Source organism: Myotis yumanensis, unplaced genomic scaffold (assembly GCF_028538775.1).
Source record: "Myotis yumanensis isolate MYYU_CA2020_CCGP unplaced genomic scaffold, mMyoYum1.0.hap1 SCAF_12, whole genome shotgun sequence".
NCBI classification, from domain to species: Eukaryota; Metazoa; Chordata; class Mammalia; order Chiroptera; family Vespertilionidae; genus Myotis; species Myotis yumanensis.
In genome coordinates, this window is record NW_027223763.1 from 45,879,254 (window position 1) to 45,897,716 (window position 18,463).

Sequence of the window (18,463 nt, forward strand, 5' to 3'; positions counted from 1 at the left end):
ACACCTCAGAGAATCCATGGGGGACAGAACTCTGGGCCAGATCTTTCTTGTTGTGTGTGGTGTTTTCCTTTCTTTCTGAAACTTCTTTTTTCTCTCTCTCTCTTTCATCAACCACAATTATAAGTAAAATCAGGACTGGTATGTTTTGGAGGGGGAACCTTTCCAGCTATATATTTTATATAATCAATTTCAGAGAGGAAGGGAGAGGGAGAGCGAGAGATGGAAACATCAATGGTGAGAGAGAATCATTGATCAGCTGCCTCTTGCATGGCCCCCACTGGGGGTCAAGCCTGAAACCCTGACAGGTGCCCTGACCAGTAATTGAACCGGGACCTCTTGGTTCATAGGTAGATGCTCAACCACTGAGCCGTACCGGCCAGGCTCCAGCATAATATATTGATCAATATAGTGATAGGAAATGCATTTTTTTCTTTTTTTAGATATCCCAAAACCAGAAAAGCCTCTTGGTGTAATGTTTGGTAGAAAGAGCATCAAATCCAAAATAGTAATGTTGTTGCAACATTTGTTTTAAATTCAGGTTACTCTGCATTTCTTCTCAGTTCTTTTATGTCTTTCCTTTTCCCCCCAAAGATGACATAGTTTATTGCAGCTTTTCTCTACAAGGACATTTTCATAGGTATTTGAGAGGATCTTAGGTAATTCTGGGCACTTGAGTGCGGCGACTGTGTAAAGATAGGTGAACACAACGCCATGGTGATTAGATTTGATTAGTTCAGTGTCCGAATGGGTGAAAGCAGAAGTTTGGATCCAAGTCCTGCTTAACTGGATCAACCAGTTATTTCAGTCAAAATGTTAGAATTGGTTTTCTCTGTAATGTGCAGTTGCCTGCTAATTTGATATTCTTGGGTATTTTATTATTGCCTGATCCCCTATCTGAATGCTCAGTGGTCCACTTAAGTGACAATAAAAATAACCCCATGAATTTCTGAAAGCTTAGATTTCCATTGAAACAGAACGAGACTTTAAGAGGCCAGCACATTTGAATGTTGTTTCAGCATAATATAACAACACCTTCTGGGGCTAAAAGAAATTCACTTTATGATATAGATTGTAAATTACTTGGTGTAAAACTGTTTGTTTACAAAACGAGGCTGTTTGTGGCCTGTGTTGTGGTAATCAAAATAAAGTGCCCCATTGCAGTCTATTTTCTTAAGTTCAACTTAAACAGGATTTTCATGTTTAAAGGAGGGATTTCTTTCCCTCCTTGGCCCCATCACTGATTATTTTATGTAGCTTCTGCAAGGAAGATGGGTAGCCTTGCACACAGCTTTGTTCCCGAACATTTCTAGATGGAAGGATGGAATTGACATTGGCCTTTGGAATTAGGAACTCGAATTGTCTTTTAGTTAAGAGTAATTTGTTTTATATTCCCTCCCAGGACTAGGTTAATTACATTCCTTTCTACCTCCATGAGCATAATTAGTTCCAAATTTTTTGCAGGTAGGAAGAAGGTAGTGCAAAGTTCCTTTAGTCCTAATTAATGGATGAACTCCAATGTTTTGTTTTTAATCGGTGGAAGTAGCTCAGGTCAGTGATACTGATAGAATGTGTTTGCAGTCACGTGACCCAGATTACTCTATGTGAAAATCCCTCAGGCACTAGCAGCCATTTCACCAGGTGCTTAGTCTGTTTGGAGTTCATCTTGAACCCAAAAAAGGGAATTGGGTTTTTTTTTTGTTTTTTTTTCTTGAGGGGTAGAGGGAATAAAATACCAGTTTGATATGAGAACATGGATTTATGAAAGCACACCAACCAGAAACCTTCAAACTGCAAGAATACAAAGCATGATGGGAGAACTTGGCATCTCTTGCCATAGAGTAGACTGCCACCTGGCTTCCACGCATATAACAACATAGCCGAAGTGGTGTAAATACTGTACAGGGCATGCAAGAGAAGCCTCACAGTGTGCCAGTGCAATGAGGAATTGTGTATGCGTTCTTAACCTTTTCACTTGCAAATATTTTGGCACCTAATTACAATAATAATAATAGTTCACTGATCATATACATTGTTCTTGTTGCTTGCATTCATTCATTCATTCACCAAATATTTATTTAGTGCCCTTTAAATGCAGGTACTCTGGTAGGTGTGGGCATACATAAGTGAACAGAACAGACAGAAATCCCTAATCCTCTAATCTTCTGAAGCTGTTTTCAGACAGTGCTGTAGCAGTCTTAGGTAGACATATGAAAACAGCCCTCTGACTACTGTTGTTTCTTTTACATTGTAGAGGTTAATGCTCACAGTGTATATTATATGTGACATTGAATTGTATGTATTGAAATAGTGATCCAGTCCTGCAGTAGCCCTATGTGGTAACAGGGACTGTTACTGCCCATAATTTTTTTAAAAAGGGGGGGGATGGGGACCAAGACACGCACGATTTGCTCAAGGTCATACAGTGAAGGTCTCTTGCACTTAGTGACACAGCTGGGATTCAAATGCAGGTCGTCTAATTCCAGAACCAAGTTTCTTGCATGTAATATTACATTGTGCTTCTCAAATTTGATACCTAGTGGAATTATTTTTTAAGTCAGTTTAGAGAATTTAAGTAATGGAAGGGCCTGATTATGAAGCAGTTTTGAGATAACATGCTTAGTGGTCTCCAGCATATTCACAGAAAAGTATCCTTCAGAGTAGCTTTGATTTTATTATTGATGGTCCTTCAAGCTTTTTAAGGTGCTATTCATTGAAATGGTGATCCAGTTCCACTAGCTAGCTATTGGAAATTGGCTTATTCATTGTCTCATTTGATTTCCTTTGTTGGCCAAATTGGTAGCTCATTTCTGATTTGTATGGAAAGAATGGTGGGATTAATTGACTTTCTCCCACTAATTAAAACAGTTGCCTGAAGATTGTGCCCGAGAACTCCAGAAGTGAAAGCTCCAGGGGTTGGTGGTAGAGATGGTTTCTTTTCTGCTATTGTTCTCTCTATACTTCCAGCCTAGACACAGGGCCTGGTGCTTTTCGATACTGATCATTTCTTTTGAGCTTGTAAACATTTTCACTTTGGGGTGGCGTGAATAGAAACTTAAATTCTTGGGAAATCATAACCAGAGGGAGCGTTTTGTTTTCTGTCTTTGGTGCCTTGTGCTTTAGCATACGCACCTACACCCAAGAAAGTTATAAGAGAACTTCAGAATTTTCAAACATTTATGGAAACTGCATTTCTTCAGTATGGCCAAAAGGCTGAATTTTAGACATTAAACATTTTCTATAAAAGCTGTTTTGTCAAGAGACGATTGTTATTTACATGGAAAGCAAATATGTATTATATAATCAATGCCTTAAGTAAACAAAGTGGAGTTAATATTGATTCTGTATCATTATATATATTTTTAATTAACTAAAGGGTCCGGGGGAGGAAAGCTTATTTTCTTAAATGTCTTGATAAAGCAAATAACTGAAGTTTTGTTTTTTTCTTCTCATTATACTGCCCTGAAGTAGTATAGCTTTCCAGCAATAACTTTAAAATAAGTATTCTGTAAAGGTGATGTGAAAGATTTCACTTGTTAAAGAAGTCCTTACATATGGAAGACATTTTAGACTAGTTTGTGTATATTACAGATAAGACTCTCTTGGGTATGTACAAAATGTGGCATAATCCTAGCTTTCCCTGTAGGCTATCTCTGAGGCTCTCAGAGGTTAATGGACTAAGAGATTGGAATATGTAAGAAACGGCAGATGACAGAATTTTTCATGAGATCACAGTATCTGCTTCGAATTTCCCCATATGCCCACTGTGTAAATACTTTCTATTATGAAAGTCCATTAGGTAGAATGAAAAACATTTGGAGAACTCACAGAATATTATATCATTTTGTATTTTTATGACTCAAGAGTAGTTCAGAGTTTATTCTCAATGGACATTTTCAGAAAACCCGCTAAAGGAATAGGAAAGTTTTGCTGACTGCATCAGGATGTGTCTTCCCAGCGCCAGACTTGAGAACACTGCAGCCTCTGGCCTCTCTCCCTTTCTCGCTCTCGCTCTCGCTCTCACTCTCACTCTCAGTACTGCCAATGCCTTAAGCTCTTTGGATGCTAGAAGACACAACCCACAAATCTCTAGTGTGCTGGCCTTGAATCACACCTGGCTTTCAAGAACGCTCTGCAAGTTGCTAATAAAATACACACTTTGTCTTAGACAGTGAAAACAAGTAAAAATAAAAGGGGATCAATGGGAAAACACACACACACACACACACACACACACACACCACAAAGGGGACATCTATAATACTTTCGGCAATAAAGATTAATTAAAAATAAATAAATTAAAAATAAAAGGCATGAATATTAAGCTTCGTTCGGTGAGGGTGGGTAGTAATGCAGCGCTGTGACGTACCCCAGAGTCACCGCAAAGCCCTTCCTGTCCCCATCCTCTTGGCTGCCCCATGACATGTGACACATTGTCGTTTCACAGAAGGCCGAAGAGAATGCAGAGGGAGGAGAGTCTGCCCTGGGACCAGATGGAGAGGTAAGGGATTTTGCATCCATTTCTGCTGTGTTCTGCTCAGTGAGTCCCTGCCATGCCTTACCACACATGTCATTGTCTGTGTATACTAATTTTATTTTTACTCAGCCATTCATCTTTAACTAAAGAAGAGTAGTCCATTAGCATAGTATAAAAGGGTTACACGGAAAAGTAATCTACTTCCTTCTCAGACTACCCATCAACTGATGTTAAGTTTCTTGTGTACCATTTGAGAATTTTCTGTGCACATATAAGCATACATTTTGGAATACATAGAATGTGTAAAATCTTAAGTGATTCTATAATTGCATTTGCCGAGTAAAAGATACAGAAGCATAAACTGTGACCCAGCTTCTTTAGTTTATTACTAATTTGAAATTATAATACTCCATAAGCCAACCAATTAATATATTTGGTTAACTTATTCTTTAAAAAGTATATTTTTATTGATTTCAGAGAGGGATAGAGAGATAGAAACATCAATGATGAAAGAGAATCATTGATTGGCTGCCTCCTGCAGGCCCCACACTGAGGATCGAGCCTGCAACCCGGGCATGTGCCCTGACCGGGAATCGAACCGTGACCTCCTGGTTCATAGGTCAATGCTCAACCACTGAGCCACGCCGGCTGGGCTTGTTAACTTATTTTTTTGACATCTTCTGTAGGCTTACAATGTAGCTTCTATTTGTCAGTTCATCAGCATATTCCTAATTTTTTTTCTAGTATTTCCAATAGTCTCCTGAATCATGAGAATACAGTTATTCATTTATTGGATTTTTTTTTCCCTCTGAAAACTCCAAGTTCCCTGCCAGTGATTCACACGAGGAGGCATACTCCCGGAGCAGGATGCGGAGGGAGCGTGCTTCAAGCCTCCGCCTCCTCCTCTCGCAGATTCGGATAAACCTGCTCAGAGGTTTGGGGTGGGTGGAGGGTTGCCTCTTCCTGTTCTAGAATCACTGCACGTGAGATGTATTGTGAATGTGAACAGCCTGGATGCAGAAGAAAGGTTGGAACCACCAGTCTATGCAGAAACCCTTTGAACAGTAAATGTTGCTTAACCGCTGTAATCCATCCCTAGGAAAGATGGGACGGGATAAATGTCTGATGTGTGAGAAATTCTCCGTGGGCTGTTAGGGGGAAGAATACTATAAGAGCACTTGGAAACACTCTAATTTGTAAAAGCCCAGCCTGACCTAAGCTAGCCTCACATCAGTCTGTGATTAACAAGCACCGGGGAGAGATTTAACATGTTACTGTGAGAGCACTTTATCTCTTACCACCTCTTGGGAAAATTACCTACGGATCTAGGGCCTGTGACATACACCTTTTTTTTCTGCTTTAAATCTCAGCACATGCGTGCTCTGTGTGCTGCAGTGGGCGAAGCGGACCTCCCGCTCGGGTTGTTTTGAAATAAGTTTCCTATTCCACTGATGTGCCACTCATTCAGTGCTTCTGCCGAAGTCGCCATTCCAGCTGCGGGCCCCCCCCGCCGCCCGTGTTCTCTGAGGCATGACACCTGAAGCAGAGGGATAAGTTGTGTTATAATAGTTCAAGATCACGGAGTATGATTCTTCCATGGGAGATGATAGTAAATGGTAGATTTCCTTCTCTATCGTGTGAGCATGCAGGTGACCTTTTACATTAATGAGGAGGAAGTGTCATCTTGGCATATAAAGTAATGGTGCTCACCACCATGCGGCCTTAGCGCACGTACAGGAAGAAAAACAATGATAGTCTAGGGTGAGCCTTTTCTCTTTTCAAAGGTTATTTTTGTGGATAATTGCTGATCTGTTGTGTCTTATTCTGACAGCACTTTGAGGGAAAAGAGGGGAGGTTCGTTTCCTATTAGATTTAGACAGTAACCTAGAGTACACTATTTTTCCTGTCATTTGTTTTTTTAACTCCAAATAAGAATAATATAGAAGAAAATGTTTGGAATTAATGAATAGTCTAAACATTGGATTTTGTAACTTTTACGGAGATAGATAACTTGAAAGACTCGCAGGCCAAGCGTTTCCAAACAGACATCTTGCCTGGGGCCTGTCCCGGAAGCACAATCCCCTCCAACCCGTAGCAGTCACTTGGGGAGGATTACTCCACCCTTAGGCCTCATGAAACAGTGTATTCTCTGAAGTAGGTTCAACGCAGCCTCTGCAATAACATTGATTCGCTTAATTTTTGGAGCAGGCCATTTTTTCATGGAGAGTCTGATAATGAACTTCCGCTCAGTCTATTCTGCAGATTTCAGATGCGCGGAGCTTTCGGCTTTATCACACGCCCAGCTACCAATGGTTGGTTTGGTACCTGGTGGTTTAGTTTTGGGTCAAGGACACTGGTTCTGCTAAGCCATACCAGCCAGTAATGAGATGATACAAGTTACATACTTTTTTCTTTTCCCATTCTCTCTGAAACCATAAGTTTGCCCTAGTCGTTTTCTGGGGCGGGGCGGGGGGGGGGGGGGGGCGGGGTTATTATTTGGGGGCTGAGGTTCTTCGTTGCAAATGACAAAAATCAGCTCTGCCTGATGGGAGTAGCAAGGGGATGTATTAACAGGATGTTGGGTAATTCATCAGACCTCCAGGAAGCCTGGAGAGCCGGACTTGAAGCTACACCTGGTATTAGACATACAATGGTCAGTGAGGACGTGGCTGATGTGGGAGCAGACAGGAGCTTGGCTCAGCCAGGACCACCGTCCTGGTTCTGCCGCCGCTGGGGTCTGCCCTCCCGCCAGTGTGACTGTTGGGCCTTGAACTGCCTTGAACTTCTAGCTCCCAATTCAGAGCCACGGTGAGTGCATCCATTTGGGGGAGCTGAGGTCTTGTGCTGGTGACATTTCCAATCACAAAAAAGGGTTTCAGATGCCAGCAGCCAGAAGGCCGAGAGATGCCCCGCACCGAATTGGGAGAGCACCAAGGGGTGATGTGTTTTTGTTATTTTCTCTCCTTTCCAGCCAATAGATGAGAGCAGTCAGATGAGTGACCTTCCTGTCAAAGTAACTCACACAGAAACCGGCAAGGTCCTGTTTGGACCAGAAGCACCCAAAGCAAGTCAGCTGGACGCCTGGTTGGAAATGAATCCTGGGTGAGCGTTACAGCAGAATTGTTGGTGTTCTTTGGCTTTGTCAATGTTTGTGCTCCTTGTAAAACCTTGGACCTAAAGCAACACGGCCTTTGCTGAAGTGGTTGAAGTTGGTACCTGCGCTTGTCACTCGCACACTGAACATGCTGGTTGAGTCATGCGTGCATACATTGTCTTATAATCCAAAGAACTAAGCCCTGTCTCCTTCCCACCCCTTTCCCTGTAGTTACGAAGTCGCCCCCAGGTCCGACAGCGAAGAAAGTGATTCTGATTATGAGGAGGAGGTACGTATGTGCGTCTGAGTTCACTGGTTTGAAAGTCTATGAGGGAAGCACCTGTGTCCTTCTGTACTCTGCTTTCAGCATTGGCCTTCGGGTAATGACTGGGGCTGAGGGCTTGCCAAAGCTTTGGTGGAGCACGCCTCGCCATGCCGTGACCTCTTGGGGGCTCCTGACCAATGGGGAGACTTGGTGAATTCTAAATTCTTTCGGAACCAAGAGAGAGAAGCCGTCATTAAATCAGAAGGGGCAGAACCGTCTTTGGGGGAGAATGGAAGATGGATCACTTTGGGAAAGTCACTCCCATGCCTCCAAGTGGCTCACTCTAAGGGTTCGCTGCCTAAAAATTTCTGAAATTCTTTGCTCCTTAGCATCTATTTGAAATGGAAAGTCCGGGAACTTAGACTAAAAGGGCAACTCGGGCTTGGTTTAATGACTGTATTGATCCTCTTGATTTCCCTTTAAATGTGGTTCTTGTTTGAAATCCTTGGATATACTTGTTACCAAAAAGAGAAGCACATTTTTCAGTCTCTTGGAAGGAATACTCAATATATCTAGAACCTAAAATAGTAATCTTGTATGCTTTTCATAGAATTATAAAATAATAAAGGAATTTTCAGATCGATTATGAAATGCTTAATAATTACAAATAGATTTTTAAGATATTTCCATCTCCTTCATGTCTGTTGTTAGTGTGTGGTCACTGAGTGTGATTTTTGCCCGTGTCGGGGAATCCTGGTTCAGAGTGGCCACGGCACAGATGCCACAGACGGGGCAAAGCTGCCTTCCCGAATAGCTCACTGGGGTTTTAAGACAATCGTTATTTCCTTCTATTGTGTGGACCTAGGTTTTCTAAATTAATCTACTGTGGACACTTTGCAAAGAGGAAAAATAAAAGTTATATTTTTACAAAAGCATGCTATTAAAAAGCAAGTATTTTCAGAGCCATGCTATTTTTTTTTTCTTGTAGGCTCTTCTTTCTCTGGTATATTTGAAGCTTATAAAACCAGTTTTAAACATGTTTCTTGTTGACTTGGATACATGGGCCCATAAATAATCTGTTGGAAGAGCCTTCTCATTCAGAGAGCCAGGGAGGGACAGAGACGAGATAAAGTGGACTCTCTAGCCCACGCATGCCAGCCAAGGCTGACAGATGCAGGCAGCCCCGATAGCCAGGAATAGAGTGAACTCGCCGTCTGGGGTCTGCCACCCACTCGTGGCAAGTCCCCTCGCAGCACTTCGCTTCTCGCCTGGAAAATGAGGAGCAGTGCTGTTTCCTCAGTTCACCCCCTGCTCTCAATGATCCGTCGTCATAGGTCTGATTTTCAGAACTAATATTGTGTCACTTTGTATTTTTTCACTCAAGAATTATGGAAAAGCATTGTTTTCTTTAAATCCACTTTTAAAGGAAATTCTATTGGATTATCTGGAAAGAGTTAGTCTTCCACACCAGTGGTTAGTGGTGGGCACAGTGAGTATTTAGTGAAGCTTTCAGACAGCACAGCGGAACGTAGTACACAATGACGGGGTGGAGAGATGATGAGTCCTGTGGCGAGTTATGGACAGCTTTCATCAAAACATTCAGAAATGCAAGGTGTGAAGTACCACAAAGCCACGTGACTACAGGCCCCAGCCTGGACTGCAAACGCCCGGGGCCATCAAAACCCACTGGCCTATCTGAGAGGACATTCTTAGGAGTAGGACAAGGCGAACATGTTTAGAGCCCAGCCGCGGAGAGATGGATGTAGAGTGTGGCTATGTTGGTGAGAGGCATGTGGTTACAGGACTGTTAGACAACCAAGCGGTGATGTCCCTCTCTCTGGCATGACTGCTACAGTTTTGTCCTTAGGAGCAAAGGTGCTAGGGGCTCCTCTGAGGGTCGCCTTCATTCTCCCATTGAGTGATTTAAACAGCAGTGGAATGGTGTGTATTGCCCGGTATAGGGAAGTGTTAGATCTACTTCCTCCTTCATTTTATTTACTTCATTTGTGAAGTTGAACACTCTTTAGTCTCTTTTTGGAAAATGCCAATCATAGAGATTCACTTGACAGGATGGAATCTTTGTTTCTTCCCAGGATGAGGAAGAAGAGTCCAGTCGGCAGGAAAACGAAGAGAAAATAATTCTGGATCCAAACAGTGAAGAAGTTTCCGAGAAGGACGCGAAGCAGATCATTGAGTGAGTATCTCTCAAGAGTTTCCTTCCTTGCAGAGCATTTCATGACCTAAATTAGGCTTTAGGAGTTTTCTTTTGGAAAATTTGGAGGCAGGAGGCTGACGTCCTGCCCACACTCCACTTGAATCACTGTCAGGAGTCACCTCTGGGCTCCAGTCACTGGGCCCCAGGGCTCCCGGCTGCTGCTCTTCCCCTCTGACCTCTTCTCCCTCCTGAATCCCCGCCCCCAGCTCCGGCTCACTCCTGGGCTCCGCACCTGTCACCTGCACTCTGCCCCAGACTGAACTGATCACACTGGCCCTTCCACTGGCTGCTTCACCGCCCTTCCTTCCTCCCTCAGTGGCGTCAGCACTCACCCAGAACCCAAGTGAGAGACAGCATTCCCTCTGTCCTTGTTGCCAAGCAAGCTGGCCACCAGGTCCCGCCAGGAAACGCCCCTCTCCTCGGCACCCTCTCCTCCTTCCCCCTCTGCATGCCCAGCTCCCACAGCACCCTGGTCATCCCCGACGTCCGTGGTCTACACAGCTCTTTGTGTATGTGGCTCTAATATTTAAAGGAAATTATAATGAAACAGTCGGCAAAATAGAACATTATAAAGTGGTGACATTTAAAAGGAAAAAAAATGAACATTTTCATCTTTCCTCCTTTTATTGCAGGGCTGTAGGCCCCACTTTGTTTATTTATTTTTCTCTTTTTTTCAGTTTATTTTTTTCTTTATTGATTAAGGTATTACATATGTGTCCTTATACCCCCATTGTCCCTCCCTCATTCCCCCACTCATGCCCTCAGCCCCCTGGTGTCTGTGTCCATTGGTTAGGCTTATATGCATACATACAAGTCCTTTGGTTGATCTCTCCCCCTACCTCCGCCCTCCACTACCTTCCCTCTGAGGTTTGATGGTCTGATCAGTGCTTCTCTGAGGAACCTGTTTTATCAGTCTGCCCCCCTCATTGCCTGTAGAATAAAATACGAGCTCCCCAACCTGGCATAGAACATGGAAGACGACCTTCCTCTTTCCTGTCTCTTATGTTGACTTCGGCCTTCTCTCACCTGCCCTCCAAGCCGCGGACTGTGTTCTGGGCATAGGATTTATCCTTACTTCCCAAGAGCCTAAGGCAGCGGTTCTCAACCTGTGGGTCTCGACCCCTTTGGGGGTCGAACGACCCTTTCACAGGGGTCACCTAAATACATCCTGCATATCAGATATTTACATTACGATTCATAACAGTAGCAAAATTACAGTTACGAAGTAGCAACGAAAATAATTTTATGGTTGGGGGTCACCACAACATGAGGAACTGTATTAAAGGGTCGCGGCATTAGGAAGGTTGAGAACCACTGGCCTAAGGCCTTCTCTCACCTGCCCTCCAAGCTGTGGACTGTGCTCTGGGCGTAGGATTTATCCTTACGTCCCAAGAGCCTAAGACAGCTCTACAGGCAAAGTGTTCATCTGCAGGTGTGGCTCACGTTCCTATTGGTCATTGGAGGTCACGCCGGCCTGCATTCGGATCCTGACTCCACTGATTTTATGTGACAGGCAAATTCACTCACCTCTCGGAGCCTGAAGTTCTCCACATGCATAAAACCGGGATGAAACTAATAACTCTGCCTCGCTCTGGTTTGTGAGAATTACAGATAATGTATTTTAATTGTCAGGCGATTAAATAGTAGGTGATAAATAAACCACACTCACTGCAGCTATTTTAGGCTTTCCATTCATCTTTCTGAATGGACGAAATAAAAACACACGCACCCAGATGTGTGTGCATGATCCTCCACTTTCTCCGTCCCAGGACAGCCAAGCAAGACGTGGATGACGAGTACAGCATGCAGTGCAGTGCCAGGGGCTCCCAGTCCTACTACACAGTGGCCCACGCCATCTCCGAGAGGGTGGAGAAGCAGTCTGCCCTCCTCATCAACGGGACCCTGAAGCACTACCAGGTAACCGCTGGGCCTGTGTCTCCTTGGCGGGCCACCAACTTCTACCTCGTTTGCACTGGAGTGTGTCTCGTGCGCGTGTCAATTGCTTAAGAGGGTTGATGAGGAGAAGGCATTCTAGGTCCCCCTGCTTACGGGACTGACATTCTCTCCATTCTGCCTGTCATCCTGCTTTGAGAGCACTTCCATGTTACCATCTCTTCCCGGGCATCTCTGCTTTCCCTTCTGGGGTTTTGGGATGAATTGTGTTATAAGAAATCCTGGCTGGCCACCTGGAACCGTTTCATCATGGATGGTGACAGGATGGAAAGCCCAGCCACATTTGACGAGTGTCGGGAACATGTACCTAACTGGGGAGCAAACAGTGTTTCTTCGGAAATTGCACTGGTGGCCATAGTCCAGTGCTGTGGGCCCAGGCACCCAATAGTCGCTTTCCACTCCATTTACACTTTTATCTTCTTAAGTTTCAATAAAGTGGTGAGCATCCGTGCTTTGGTGGAAACTAGGCTGTAAATATAACACATTTCATGTGACCTGTGTGGAATGAGGTCAGCTGCTGTATTCTCTCTCCTCCCACTTTATAGTGTTTCCCAAAGTGTGTTCCTTGGGACATTCGTCCCATGAGATGTACCTCAGAAAGAAAAAGAAAAATAGGTCCCGTGGTCAAATAAGTATGGGAGATACGACCAGCTGTAGCAAGGATTGCCATATAATTTACTGTTTCAAACTTGGGTACTAATGAGAGTGACAATAGGGGTCCTTATTATTGATAATAGGCATAACCCAGGACCGTCCTGAGCCATCCAGCCACCTGGGCACCATGACAGGACCCCTCCTGATAACCCATGCTGTACGTCAGCACATCCATGACTCTACAAATATCAATGTATAATCCATAATGGCACATCAGTATTATGCAATAAAATAACTAACTTTCTAGTTCTCCGATTTCTTTGACTCCCCAGCCTTATTTCCATATAGCACCTATTAGAAACCACGTGCTTTAGGCCAACTGTTCTCAAACCTTTTGGACTTGGGTCCTCTACACACTTAAAAGTGGCCCTGCATCTGCTGCCGTGGCCGGGGTAAAGCTACAGCGGCTGCCTCAGTGCTGCCTTGGTCCCTGCTCCAGGCCCGCAGTTCTCACCCACTGTTGCTTTTGTATCACAACATAAAAGGTGAACATTGCCCTGAAGTTACTGTGAAATCGCTGGGCCTGTGGCTCTCCTGGGAAGGTTGGGGGCACCAGGAGCCCCGGGAACACACTTTGACAAGCACTGCTCCATCTGTAGTGAGGTCACGTTTTCCCCAAAGACCACGCTACTTTCATGAGGTTCCAAGTGCATATCACCTTACTTGGTCTGCCCGATGTAGATATTAATTCATAGTATGTTCTGATAAACTGGTACATGTCTGTGTCTGGGAGATGTGTTCTTTGGATTATTCATGAGTAACTCAGTGGCCCATGGATTTCTGCTGCCATCCAGTACCTTTCTCAGCACCTGTCCATCACTGTCCTTTCACACCCACTCCCCCGCTTCCGTATGCCAGTGGTGTGCCCTTCTCCTGCACTGGGCGGTTGGAGGTCCCGGATGCCTTACCCTGCCCCCTGGGTTCTTGTCTCTTGGAGTCACTTCTGCCTGATGACCCTTTCCCTTTCTCTCAGACCAGTTCATGTTGTAGCTCCGAGCCTTCCAGAACCACTCTGTCCCCAAGTGAGCTTTCTCTCTTCTTGCTCCTGGACACGTTTTTGCATCATGAATGGTTATGTAACCCCCACATCACGGAGGCCTTCCTGCTGCTTCCTGGAAGCTGTGGTTCAGTCCCCAGCCCCTCCAGTTTCACGGTCCAACAAAGTACAGTTCATTCCCCACAATTTTAGTGAATCTCTAGTCCCTTCTGCTGCCAGTTTCTGCTTCTGTTTTATCTGGGATTAACACAGATGCAAAATTCAGCCCCTTTGCCAATTTTCATTTAAAAAAAGAATCCACCACCTCCCAGTGTCCAAATGTTCCTGGCCTTCCGTTGGCTTTCCTAAGAGTCTGGAGGCCTTGGCGTCATGTTGCAGGCACGCAGGTCCTCCGACCACCAGCTGTGCTTCCCAGTCCTCTCCTCACGTCCCCTATCTTTTGCCCACTTGCCCAAAGGCTCTTTCCATTTCCCTTCTATTTATTGGCATTGCTGTCCTTCGAAACCCCTTGGGATGGCGTGGAGTCTTGCGTGGCACAGAGACTCCAGGTGGCCTCTGAAAGTGTGCAGGCCAGTGCAGTGCTCTCCCTGGGAAACAGCCTGGCCCATACAGTCGTGTATGGGTGGCGTTGGCACTCCAGCCGTTTCTTGGTGCGTGTGTATAGGCGAGTGGCTTATTGTCTCCTCTTTGAAAGCTTCTGAAGGGAGGCATACATCTGACACCCCTCGGGGTCCATCTGCCATAGCTCCTTGCATGGCTCCTTGCACAGAATAATCATTTAATACATTTTAAAATAAATTACTTCTTTCTCACATAAAACATATTAAAATTAACATTTTCCTAAGCATGACTGCATGAGCAAGCTAAATTGCCTTTAGCTAATATAAATACAGATATCAATATATATAGATACTGATATCTAACTATCTCTATCTTTGATCCTACCTTTTAAATCCAGCCCGGCCAGTGTGGCTCAGTGGTTGAGTATCAACCTGTGAACCAAGAGGTCACAGTTCTATTCCTGGTCAGGGTACATGCCCTGTCCGGGTTGCAGGCTCAATCCCCAGTGTGGGGCCTGCAGGAGGCAGCCAATCCATGATCTTTCGGATCACTGTTGTTTCTCTCTCCCTCTCCCTTACTCTCTGAAATCAATAAAAATTGTATTTAAAAAAATAAACAAATCCAGCATTGGTAGTATGAGAGGGAAAGGGAATTGGTATTGGGAGAGGCAGGTTTAACAATTTTGTGTTTTCACTGACCTTTCTTGTATTTGACGGACTGCAGAGCTACATCTCGGTGCAGAGCTTTTGTGCTTTACAAATATGTGGAACCTGTTGTTAGGCAGTCAGCTTCCTTAGGCTGCCCTTGGAGAGTGCCCACATAGTGAAGTTTCCATCTGCTGCCCCGGAGATGTGACCCCCGCCCCCCGCCGGAAACGCCCTCCTGCAGCCCAGCAGCCGCCCCTGGCTCCCCGGTCACCTGGCTTCCTCACCAAGGGCAGCCCACCCTGGACGGAGGGCTCCTTAGCCAAGAAGGCTCTTTCTAACGATCTGTGATCTTTGAGCCAAACCTGCCCTCTGGTTTGTCTGTCTTTAATCCTCACATTGGCTTTTTGTTCCTGGAGTGGTTGGAGTGGATTTTGGTTTGGGTTTTCTTCATTTATAATAATTCTAGAATGTCCTACACTGCGAAATGCTAAGTAGGGATGAGCAGCAAAGCTGCTTAAAACCCTACCCGTCTGCTCCAGCCCATCGTTTCTAAATCTGATTAGCACTCGGCACCTGCCAAGCAGCGGGACGATTACGGGCTCGTGTTTTAAATTCCTTTTGTGCTGGTGCTTCCCTCCCTTTCCTGCTGTGGGAGATCCAGCATATAGCACCGTGGAGTTAAGAAGTCACAGCCTCACTTGAGTTGTATTAGTATTAATTACCTGTGCAGATCTTGGGTAATTGAAGCAATTACTCTTCATTTCAGCTCCAGGGCCTGGAATGGATGGTCTCCCTGTATAATAACAATTTGAACGGAATCTTAGCTGACGAAATGGGGCTGGGAAAGACCATACAGACCATTGCACTCATCACTTACCTGATGGAGCACAAACGACTCAATGGCCCCTATCTCATCATCGTGCCCCTTTCGTGAGTACCGGCCTTTGTTCTGCAGCTGTCTGTCTGTGTGCTGCAGCCACTGAAAGCAGAAGTGTAGCCTGTGCTGGGGTGCCCGGGAGCATGTCGTCTGGACTTAGGTTTTTTATTTCCCACCCCCGACCCCACTCCTGGCCTCCTCGCTGTACAGTGCGCCTTATTCCTTCAGCGGCTCAACAATGGGGGAGAGAGGTTTCGTTTTCTTTGTTTTTTTTTAATTTAAAAATTTCTTTGATTTTTTTTTCTGGTTCCATTTCCAAAAGCTTACATATATTCAAAAGACTGTGTATTCTGTTCTTTCTTTATTGTATCCTTCAAAGCAGAATCTAAATCAAATTTGTAACTGAGAATGTTACCTTATCCTGCCCGCAGTATGTGTAATTCATTTTCAGTGACTTTGCCTCTTGGCAAGGACAGATCTTTGCTGTGCACCATTTCACTCCCAGGCCTCGCGCCCCAGTGGCTCTTTGCAGGTCTTAGTGGACACTCCTGAGAGAAGGAGGACCTGATCCCACTCCCCCCGCCCCCCGCCCCCAGGGGAGTGTCTCTGGCTGTGGGTGTCTGGCTGCATTTTTCATCCCTGAGATCTTAGGTCTCCGAGCGAATACAAACCTGGACCTTGAGAAAAAAATAAAGATTCTGCTTTTAGTATTTTCTCCCATATTTGTTTAAAGGAGGACTATTTGCAGACCTCTTTAATCTGGATGATCTGAATCCATAGTATTTAGACATTCTTTGTATTTTACCTACATTTTGAATATGTGTTTTGCTTTTTATCTATATTTTACACGTTCTGACTTGTATATTATGGTCACGCTTTCAGGGATTAAAAACAGGGGCGGGGGCCATTCACTATTTCTTCCCCTGCTTCCTCTTGACAGATGTATTTAATATGTTCACGAGCTTTTGTCATTTCTTTTTTCCTGACTCAACTTTTCTCTGAATGTGTGTGGCTGTTTCTAAAGACTCACCGAATCGCTTCGGCAGTTGCTATTTTTCAATACCGTATTAAAATTTAGGGTGTTTTTTTTCTTTTCCTTTTTTTTTTTTTTTTTTTTTTGCCCTCTATAATTATGCATTCTTTATTTTTTTTTCTTCTGAGATTTATTTTTATGTGCCCACAACATACTTGTCATGCTTTGTGGCAGCTCATTTCTAACTTATCTCTTATTTTCACACCTTTAAAAAAATACGTAGTCAAGATATTCAAGGTGAAGCCTGAAAATAAATAAGAACATCTATTTAGCCACCGACTTTTATACAAATGTCTGTTTTTCTTTCTTCTATTTATTTTTTGTTCTACAGGACTCTGTCTAACTGGACATATGAATTTGACAAATGGGCTCCTTCTGTGGTGAAAATTTCTTACAAGGTTTGGAATGCCGTGTTTATATATAAATGTGCAAAAGAAAAAATAGACCCCATTTTCTTTACTCCATATGCACATCTGTGCACTGTATTTGGTTGTAAAGTTCTGTCATGTACATCATGTACTAAACAGTGAGAGTTAATCATCCCAAGAAGATGACTGTAATAAACCATAATTACTTTCAGATAGTGAAATGCAGAAGAAAATTGTTAATTATCATATTGCGAGGTTTCTGATGAGAGTAATACAAATGACAAATACCGCGCATTCCCCGTGCCGCCGACGGGCTCACTGTGCCTGCAGAAAGTTCAGCAATTACCTGGGTGCTCGGGCCGCCTGCTACAGGCTCCCGTAGAAAAGGAGCCTTTCATTAGAGCAGCGGGTTCTCCACTACCTGGCGGTCACTGCAATTTCCTTTTCTCTCTTTCCCCGCTGTTTTCAGTGGGAAAGCCTCTCTCTAAGAGACTGAAAAGTGTCCAGACCTGGGTGATTTCGCCGAGCACTTTCTTGGTGGATAATGTGTCTGTATATAATAATGCATATATGTCCAATCGTTAGTCACGGGCCTGGGCTCCATTAAGCTCTGAATAGTGAGAAATAGCACACATGTGCTTCCACTGGGTAATCGATATGTGTTTTTCTCCCTTTCTATTCAGGGCACCCCTGCCATGCGGCGCTCCCTTGTCCCCCAGCTACGGAGTGGCAAATTCAACGTCCTCTTGACAACTTACGAGTACATTATAAAAGACAAGCACATTCTTGCAAAGGTATGTTTAAAAAAATTCTTCTATCGCTAAATGATGGACCATTGCACTGGAGTGTAAAGTATTTCCCAGATTATACTCACTAGGATAATTTGATTGTTAAATGGCATTTCTCTCTTTCTTTTTTGGAATCAGATATATTTTGGTTATGGGTTTTAATTGTATGCATACTATTTGTGTGTGTGCGCCGCGCACACGCACCATCTGTCCTGGGGCTCTTACTTATCCTCTCATAGATAGTCGGTTTACATCTCTTTAAAAGTTCACCTGGGTTCCTTCTGCAACTCTTCTCTCTCCAGCAGCTCATGTGGAAGGATTCGTTGTTTCTGCTGCCCTGGGTTATTGTCAGTAGCGTAGCTTCAGTCCTCTTGGGCCTTTGTCTCTCCGAAAACGAGTAGCACCTCTCCACATGGTCTTGTCCCTGTGAACATTTCTCTGAGCTGTGGCTTTACTGCTGTCCCTGTTTCAGGTTTTTTTCCTAAAAAAAAATATGGGCTATTATTGTTTGAATTACTCTGGGCTGTTTCTGTGACC

At 44.2% G+C, this 18,463-nt stretch overlaps 1 protein-coding gene across 3 annotated transcripts in view; it reads left to right on the plus strand.

The window, feature by feature from the left end:
• The window catches only part of SMARCA2 (SWI/SNF related BAF chromatin remodeling complex subunit ATPase 2), a 168,203-nt gene that overhangs the window by 50,114 nt on the left and 99,626 nt on the right, over nt 1-18,463 (plus strand). For all 3 annotated transcript variants that reach the window (XM_070431563.1, XM_070431561.1, XM_070431562.1), the window contains exons 10-17: nt 4,445-4,498; nt 7,446-7,576; nt 7,800-7,857; nt 9,927-10,027; nt 11,818-11,965; nt 15,627-15,790; nt 17,102-17,168; nt 17,822-17,932. In XM_070431563.1, coding sequence (XP_070287664.1) covers nt 4,445-4,498; nt 7,446-7,576; nt 7,800-7,857; nt 9,927-10,027; nt 11,818-11,965; nt 15,627-15,790; nt 17,102-17,168; nt 17,822-17,932 — 834 coding nt within the window. The remainder of the gene's footprint in view (nt 1-4,444; nt 4,499-7,445; nt 7,577-7,799; nt 7,858-9,926; nt 10,028-11,817; nt 11,966-15,626; nt 15,791-17,101; nt 17,169-17,821; nt 17,933-18,463) is intronic.